Source organism: Lepus europaeus, chromosome 6, assembly GCF_033115175.1.
Source record: "Lepus europaeus isolate LE1 chromosome 6, mLepTim1.pri, whole genome shotgun sequence".
NCBI lineage: Eukaryota > Metazoa > Chordata > Mammalia > Lagomorpha > Leporidae > Lepus > Lepus europaeus.
This window is the reverse complement of record NC_084832.1, coordinates 2,540,055-2,548,718: the sequence shown is the minus strand read 5'-3', so window position 1 is coordinate 2,548,718 and position 8,664 is coordinate 2,540,055. Positions and strand designations below refer to the sequence as shown.

The 8,664-nt window shown below is 67.0% G+C and overlaps 1 protein-coding gene across 2 annotated transcripts; it reads left to right on the top strand.

Annotated features, from left to right (window-relative positions):
* The first annotated feature begins 2,791 nt into the window (after positions 1 to 2,791).
* ING1 (inhibitor of growth family member 1) lies at positions 2,792 to 8,453 on the top strand. Of its 2 annotated transcripts, none has more exons than XM_062193932.1 (2): positions 2,792 to 2,985; positions 7,531 to 8,453. In XM_062193932.1, the coding sequence occupies exons 1-2, from the start codon at positions 2,850 to 2,852 to the stop codon at positions 8,232 to 8,234; spliced, it is 840 nt and encodes a 279-aa protein (XP_062049916.1). In that variant the 5' UTR covers positions 2,792 to 2,849; the 3' UTR covers positions 8,235 to 8,453. The 2 variants fall into 2 exon arrangements, with proteins under 2 accessions (XP_062049916.1, XP_062049917.1); XM_062193933.1 differs by lacking the exon at positions 2,792 to 2,985 and adding an exon at positions 6,459 to 6,479.
* The last annotated feature ends 211 nt before the right edge of the window (positions 8,454 to 8,664 follow it).

Below are 8,664 nucleotides of genomic sequence, written 5' to 3'. Positions count from 1 at the left end.
CCGCACTGTCGGGGGCTGACAGGCAGGTGGGTGCCGCACCGTCGGGGGCTGACAGGCAGGGAGGTGCCACACCAGTCCCGGGGCTGACAGACAGGTGGGTGCCGCACTGTCGGGGGCTGACAGACAGGCGGGTGCCGCACTGTCGGGGGCTGACAGACAGGTGGGTGCCGCACCAGTCCCGGGGCTGACAGACAGGTGGGTGCCACACCAGTCCCGGGGCTGACAGGCAGGCGGGTGCCGCACGGTCCGGGGGTGACAGGCAGGCGGGTGCCGCACCAGTCCGGGGCTGACAGACAGGCGGGTGCCACACCAGTCCGGGGCTGACAGACAGGTGGGTGCCACACCAGTCCCGGGGCTGACAGACAGGTGGGTGCCGCACCGTCCAGGGCTGACAGGCAGGCGGGTGCCGCACCGTCCGGGGCTGACAGACAGGCGGGTGCCGCACCGTCGGGGGCTGACAGACAGGTGGGTGCCGCACGGTCCGGGGCTGACAGACAGGTGGGTGCCGCACCGTCCGGGGCTGACAGACAGGTGGGTGCCGCACGGTCCGGGGGTGACAGACAGGTGGGTGCCGCACTGTCGGGGGCTGACAGACAGGTGGGTGCCGCACCGTCCGGGGCTGACAGGCAGGCGGGTGCCACACCAGTCCCGGGGCTGACAGGCAGGCGGGTGCCGCACGGTCCGGGGGTGACAGGCAGGCGGGTGCCGCACCAGTCCGGGGCTGACAGACAGGTGGGTGCCGCACCAGTCCCGGGGCTGACAGACAGGTGGGTGCCGCACCAGTCCGGGGCTGACAGACAGGTGGGTGCCACACCAGTCCCGGGGCTGACAGACAGGTGGGTGCCGCACCGTCCAGGGCTGACAGGCAGGCGGGTGCCGCACCGTCCGGGGCTGACAGACAGGCGGGTGCCGCACCGTCGGGGGCTGACAGACAGGTGGGTGCCGCACGGTCCGGGGCTGACAGACAGGTGGGTGCCGCACGGTCCGGGGGTGACAGACAGGTGGGTGCCGCACGGTCCGGGGGTGACAGACAGGTGGGTGCCGTACGGTCCGGGGGTGACAGACAGGCGGGTGCCGCACCGTCGGGGGCTGACGGACTGTCAGGCAGGCACCGTCGGGGGCTGACCGGGTGTCCGAGGGCGCGGGCCCACCGTCGGGGGCTGACCCAGGCTCCAGGGCGGGCGCCGCCCGCAGCCTCCCCGCGTGAACAGCCCCAACCCCACGCACCACAGCCCGTGCCAGGGCACGCGGGGCCGCCGGGCGCGCCCCCTCCCAGACGCTGCGCACGCACTCGTCAGCCCTCACTGGAGACACCGCGCGGCGCCGCACACGCACTCCCGTGACAACCGCCACTTCACGTCCAGGGCGGCGTGTCCGCCACACGACTCCCCCGAGGGGCGCCCGCCGGTCCAGCGAGAGAGACCCACGCGGCCGCGCGCACCCGGCAGACGGGCGCGGGCCCGGAGCACGCGACACGGGCCGACGGCGGGCGGCGACGGACAAAGGCCGGGCCCGGCCGCCGGGGGCGGGGCCGCGGCCGGAAGTGGGCGGGGCTGCCGGCCGTCGTCTAGGCAACGGGGCCGCTCGGCGCCCGGGCTTCTCCGACAGCCCTAAATCCCGGAGTTTCGGGCGGGGAGCGGGACCCCGCGGGAAGGACGGGGCCGAGCGAGGGCCGGGGGCTGGCCGCTGTCTGTCCAAGTGAGCGGAGCAGACGCGGAGAGGCCCTCCGAAGCCCGGGACGGGACACGCAGGGGTCCCGGGGAGCAGCTTCCCTCCCGGGCCCCTTTGTTTCCAGACCGCTCCAAACTGAGCTCCGAGAGGCGACACAAAGGCAGGGCGGCGAGGCGCGACGCGGCGCGGCGCAGGCGCGGAACCGCCGAGGCTGCTGGGAACGGTGGTCCAGCCGCAGGAGGGCCGGTGGCCCCGCGCGGGCTCGCGGCCGCCCCGAGCCAGCAGTGCGCACGCGCGGGCGCTTCCGCCCGGGCTTCGCCCCGCCCCTCCTTCCGCCTCCCGGAGGACTAGGCGGTCTAGTTGTAAGAGGCACGGCAGCCCCGCCCCCTCGCCGTCCTGATTGGGCGCCTGCCGTGAGGGCGGCGGGCGGATTGGCTGCCGGCCTTGCCAGTTCGGCGCGGGCCGTACTTAAGCCGCGCGGCGAGGCGGGGACTGTGGCGATTGAGGGGCTGAGGAGAGGGAGGTGAGGTCGGCGCGGGCCGCGGTCCCGGTCCCGGGCGGGTCTTCGGCGGGGCAGGCCGCCGCCGCGCGTGTGTGCGGCGCCGCCCGGCAGCCGTGCCCGCGAGTCGCAAACTCCTAGCAAAGTTCGCGCCCGCCGCCGCCCCCTCGCGGCCCCCGCCCGCCGCCGCCCCCTCGCGGCCCCGCCGCCCCCCGGGCCCGGGGCGGCGAGGGGCGTGCATGCGGCGGGGGCGGGGCCGCCGGGCGGGGGGGCGGGGCGCATGCGCGCTGCGCGGCGGGGCTGAATGTTTCCCAAGTGTTTGAAACTGGTATTTGGGTTTTCCACGTTGGACAAGTGCGGCGCGGCGGGCGGGCGGCGAGCGCGCCCCGGGCCGCTGCCTGCGCGGGCCTCTCCCGCCGCCGGCGTGTGTGCGCGCGCCCGCCCGCACCCGCCCCGCCGCCCGGGAGGGGGCCTGCGCGGCCGCGAGCGAGCCTCCGCCACCGCGGCCCGCGCCCGCAGGCGCCGGGGGCCCCGCGGCCCCGGCCGATGTAGCGGCCGGGCCGGGCCGGAGCCGGCGGGGGGCGCGCGCTGTGCGCTGCTGCGGGGCGCTCGGGCGGGGGGCGGGGGGCGCAGGAAGCGGAAAGCCGCGCCGCGCCGCCGGGGAGCGGGGCGGTGAACCATGTTGAGCCCTGCCAACGGGGAGCAGCCCCACCTGGCCAACTACGTGGAGGACTACCTGGACTCCGTGGAGTCCCTGCCGTTCGACCTGCAGCGGAACGTCTCGCTCATGCGGGAGATCGACGCCAAGTACCAAGGTGCGGCGGGGGGCGGCGGGCGGGGGCGGCGCGGCCACCCCCCCCCGGGGGCAGCGGAACAAAAGGGCCGGGGCCGCCGCGGCCGCGCCGGGGTCCCCGCGCGCAGAGCCCGGGCCCCGCGGAGGCGGCTCTTTGTAGTGAAGCGATGGGGCGGCGCTGCGGGGGCGGGGGCCGGGGCTCGGGGGGCGCGTGCGGCCCCCCGCCCGCTGTTACATAAAGTGCGGGGCGCCGGCCGCGGGGGGCGCGGGGCTGCTGGCGGCGAGCGCGCCGGAGGGGAAGGGCAGGCGCCCGGCCGCGGCGACCTGTGGGTCGCTGCCCGCCGCCCGCCGGGGAAACTTCGCGCGAGGGGCTGCCGCTCGGGCCGCGGCCGTCCTCGGAGTTTACTCCTGTTTACAGCGCTGCGCAGCGGGGAAACGGAAGCGCCGGGGCGGGGGGTGGAGAGCTACTGCTCGCTCCGGCCACGCAGGGAGGCCGCGCCGCCGAGGCGCCCCTGCGCGCTCTGCCGGAGACGTAGCTGCGCAGCGGCTTTTATAGCAGCCCGATTAGCATACTGCGGAACGTTCCGCCCCGGCCTCGTCGCGATTGGCCGCGACGGCTGCCGTGGAATGTCCTTATCAGGTCGCTGCAGGCCGATTGGCCGTGGGGCCGGGCGGGGGCGGGCCTTGCGCGGAGATTGGCACGGGTCTGTGTTTCCGCTGCCTTTTTTCCCTTTTGGAGAGGGGCGGGGTGGCGAGAGGAGGTCGAGTTGATTTGAATGTCTTCGGGTCGCCCGGCCTCCGGCCTCAGATTGGCCCTTCTCGCTGCTGGGGCGGGCCGTGCTCGCGAGCCCTGTGCTGTGATTGGCGCCCCGCCGGCCCCCGCCCTCCAGCCCGGCGATCCCCATAGGCGCCGGCTCGCGAGGCGTGGCGCGCTGCTCCCCTCCCCATTGGCGGGAGGCCGGTCCCGGGGTCGCAGGGGCTCCTCCTCTGGCTGGGCTCGGTCACTTCCGGCCGCGGAGCCATGGCGGCGGCCGCGGGCCGGCCCTCCGGCTGGCGCCGCTCTCGTGGTCCCGGTCACCCGCGGGACGGGGCTGCAGGGGGCTCCGGCCGCCTTTGCACTGACTCGGGAGTGCGGTCGTGCGTGACTAGAGAAGCGTGAGTGGCCTTGGGGCGTCCACTCCGAGGCTGTAACGGAAGACGGCGAGCCGGACAGCGGGGTGGTGGCGGGAGGGCCCGGCCAGGGCTTCCAGGCGCGAGTTCGGCGCTGCCCGCGCTGGGCAGGGCCGGGGTGCCCGGGGCAGGCCTGGTCCGTCGGACTCCGGACCGTGGACGTGAGGCGAGCCAGGCCTGGTTGCCAGGGTTGTTGCCTAGAGTCCACTGGCTTGTGTTACGACAGCTTTAATGGTTTTGTTTATCTGACTTATTTGAAAGGCAGTTACAGAGAAGGCCAGAGACCTTCCGTCCGCTGGCCACTCCCCAGATGGCTGTCTCGCCCGGGTCTCCCACGTGGGTGCAGGGGTCCGACTATGTGGACCGTCCTCCACGGCGTTCCTGGCCCATCCGCAGGGAGCTGGGTCGAGAGTGGAGCAGCGGGGACGTGAACCCGGGGTTCCCAGCTTCTCCCCCTGTGCCACAGCAGTGCATCCCAGTAACTTTAATAACTAACGGGCGTTCGGGGTTGCTTGAACCACTTTTCAGGTGTCATCACAGAAGTGCGGCTCCCAGGCAAATTTGCTTCCTAACAGACTTAAGTGACTGCCAGCTGTGGTGTAGCCAGCAAGAGCAGGGCCACGTGGTGCTGGCGTGGGCTCCTGGTGGACAGTGTGGGCCCCGTGGCGCTGGTGTGGGCGCCTGGTGCACAGTGTGGGCCACGTGGTGCTGGCGTGGGCGCCTGGTGGACAGTATGGGCCACGTGGTGCTGGCGTGGGCTCCTGGTGGACAGTGTGGGCCACGTGGTGCTGGCGTGGGCTCCTGGTGCACAGTGTGGGCCACGTGGTGCTGGCGTGGGCTCCTGGTGGACAGTGTGGGCCCCGTGGCGCTGGTGTGGGCTCCTGGTGGACAGTGTGGGCCACGTGGTGCTGGCGTGGGCGCCTGGTGGACAGTGTGGGCCACGTGGTGCTGGCGTGGGCTCCTGGTGGACAGTGTGGGCCACGTGGTGCTGGCGTGGGCGCCTGGTGTGCAGTGTGGGCCACGTGGTGCTGGCGAGGGCGCCTGGTGTGCAGTGTGGGCCACGTGGTGCTGGCGTGGGCGCCTGGTGTGCAGTGTGGGCCACGTGGTGCTGGCGTGGGCGCCTGGTGGACAGTGTGGGCCCCGTGGCGCTGGTGTGGGCTCCTGGTGGACAGTGTGGGCCACGTAGTGCTGGCGTGGGCACCTGGTGCGCAGTGTGGGCCCCGTGGCGCTGGCGTGGGCACCTGGTGCGCAGTGTGGGCCACGTGGTGCTGGCGTGGGTGCCTGGACAGTGTGGGCCCCGTGGCGCTGGTGTAGGCGCCTGGTGGACAGTGTGGGCCACGTGGTGCTGGCGTGGGTGCCTGGTGGACAGTGTGGGCCCCGTGGCGCTGGTGTGGCCTCCTGGCGTTGTGGATGGAGGCCTTGCTTCCACATCTGAGCGAGGCAGGCTCAGGAGTGTTCCTCGGTGGCTGTGGTAGGACCGTGTTTGTCCCCCCGAGTCCGTATTTGCCTGGAAGGAAATGTGTGTGAGCAGAGACGCTGTGTTTAAGGTAGCAGTGTAGAGGTGGCTTCCTATCAGAAATGTGACTCCCGAGTAAGCCGGATGATAGTACCTGCAACTTGTAACCCACTTAACGATACAGGACGAAGGCTCCACGTCTGTGGTAACCAGGTGGGGGAGTTGGTCTTTAGAATTCAGACCGAGACTGTGGCCTGGGAACTAGCGTGTGCCGAGTCGGTGAGCGCTCGTGCTGGCTTTAGTTCCTGTGTTCGCTGAATTAGGTTAGAGAGCAGCTTTTATTTCTTGAGAAGTTACCTAATTGCACTTGCTAGATTACATTTTAAATCACGCAGTCGTCATCGTGCAGCCTGTCCAAGGAGGTGTACATTTACAGAGGGTGTTTTGGTTTGTGACAGTATTTTGAAATCCCGTGACTGTGATGGCTCTGAAGACGCTGTTGATTGAGCAGCAAGTGCAGCAGTGAAGCCTGCCCCTTTGCTTAAAGGGTGAGCTTGTCTGGTTTGCGCAAACAAGCTGCTGTTCTCAGTAGTGCGGAAGAACCTGCTGAGTGAGCACCAAGTGGCCTTTGGGTAAATGCATTCGCAGTCTACGCAGTCTACGTTAGCAAGGCATTCGAGATACTGGCCAATTAAAATAAAGAGAATAAAGGCCTTTCGGTGATTGGTAAAGCATTTGAATAGAGATAGAAGTGGAGGACAGTTGTTGGTTTAATGAGAAGTAAAAGTTTGAGCACAAGCCTTGCCTGGAGTATTTGTGGCCCACGCTGCTGAAACACAGAATCCCTACGGGCACTCGGCTGAATGTGAGGCGAGGGGCATCCTGTCCAGGTCAGCAGGGAAGTATCTAGAACGACCTGTAGGTTATGATTTCTACACTAGGAAGCCTTGCTGATTTTGAAAGGCAGAGTGCCAGTGGGCAGAGTTGGGGAAAAAGTGATTTTCTGCTCCCTGGTTTAGGTCTCGAAGGGCTGGGCCAGGCTGAAGCAGGAACCTGGAGCTCCCTCTGGGTGGCAGGGACTCGGCACTGAGCCGTCGTTGCTGCTGTCCAGGCACATCAGCGGGCGCTGCCTCGGGAGCAGAGCAGCCAGAGAGGAGACGCAGGCAGCCAGAGTGGTCGCTTACCTGCGGCACTACAGCAGTGCCCTGCAGCTACTGCAAACAGAACAAGCAAGCCAGAAAGACCTTTTTTTTCTTTTTTTTGACAGGCAGAGTGGATAGTGAGAGAGAGACAGAGAGAAAGGTCTTTCTTTTTGCTTTGGTTCACCCTCCAATGGCCGCTGCGGCCGGCGCATCGCGCTGATCTGAAGCCAGGAGCCAGGTGCTTCTCCTGGTCTCCCATGGGGTGCAGGGCCCAAGCACTTGGGCCATCCTCCACTGCACTCCCGGGCCACAGCAGAGAGCTGGCCTGGAAGAGGGGCAACCGGGACAGAATCCGGCGCCCCGACCGGGACTAGAACCCGGTGTGCCAGCGCTGCAAGGCGAAGGATTAGCCTGTTGAGCCACGGCGCCGGCCAAAAGACCCTTTTACTTATTTCTATTTTATGTGAAAGGCAGAGAGAGATCTTCCGTCTGCTGGTTCACTCACCAGCTGCCCCCAACAGCCAGAGTTGGGCCAGGCGGAAGCCAGGAGCTGGGAGCTCAGCCTGGGTCTCCCATGAGTGTGGCACGGACCCAGCCACGGAGCCGTCTCCGTGGGCTCCCGGGGAGCTGGGTCAGACAGAGTAGCTGAGTGTTGAAGCAGCGCTCTGCTAGGGGATGCGGTACCCCACGCAGCGTCTTCACCCCTGCGCCCAGCGCCCTCCCACGCTTCCTTCTATAGAAGCCAGTAGAGAGCGTGTGTGGCATGTGGCCGTGTAACGCGTGCTGTTTTCCTTTGTAGAGATCCTGAAGGAGTTGGATGACTACTATGAGAAGTTCAAGCGCGAGACGGATGGCACCCAGAAGAGGCGCGTGCTGCACTGCATCCAGAGAGCCCTGATCCGCAGCCAGGAGCTGGGCGACGAGAAGATCCAGATAGTGAGCCAGATGGTGGAGCTGGTGGAGAACCGCACCAGGCAGGTGGACAGTCACGTGGCGCTCTTCGAGGCCCACCAGGACATCAGCGATGCGACCGGCAACAGCGGCAAAGCGGGCCAGGAGAAGTCCAAGAACGAGACAATCACGCAGGCGGAGAAGCCGAACAACAAGCGGTCCCGGCGGCAGCGCAACAACGAGAACCGAGAGAACGCTTCCAGCAATCACGACCACGACGACGTCGCCGCAGGAACACCCAAGGAGAAGAAGGCGAAGGCCTCCAAGAAGAAGAAACGCTCCAAGGCCAAAGCGGAGCGGGAGGCGTCCCCCGCTGACCTCCCCATCGACCCGAACGAGCCCACGTACTGCCTGTGCAACCAGGTCTCCTATGGAGAGATGATCGGCTGTGACAACGACGAGTGCCCCATCGAGTGGTTCCACTTCTCGTGCGTGGGGCTCAACCATAAACCCAAGGGCAAGTGGTACTGTCCCAAGTGTCGGGGGGAGAACGAGAAGACCATGGACAAGGCGCTGGAGAAGTCCAAAAAAGAGAGGGCTTACAACAGGTAGCTTGTGGAGAGCGAGCCACCCGTGTATTTATTGCATTGCCGCCTCCTGAGGCGTGGGGTTGTAAAATGTATATTTTTAAAGAACGCTAGCACAGGAGCCGTGGCTCGTGTGGGGTGGCAGTGGCTCTCTGCCTTTGTCTGCGTTGGTACACGTGTAACACGAACGCGCTCTGTGGATCAGCATCTTAGAAACTACAAATATAGGTTTGAGTTAAACACTTCGGTGAGTGTCAGACTGATTTTTGGTCGGGTGGGGGGTGATTTGGAAGCAGCCTAACGTGTTAATGTGGCGAGAAAAGATTTCATTCAGCTGTCTTGCTTTAATAAAGACAATGTTGCTACTTTGAACAAATTTTTTAAATTAGCCAGGTTGCTAAAAATACAGCGCTTCACAAAGTCGTTTCTTGCTGCCATAATGTGTTTCCATGAAA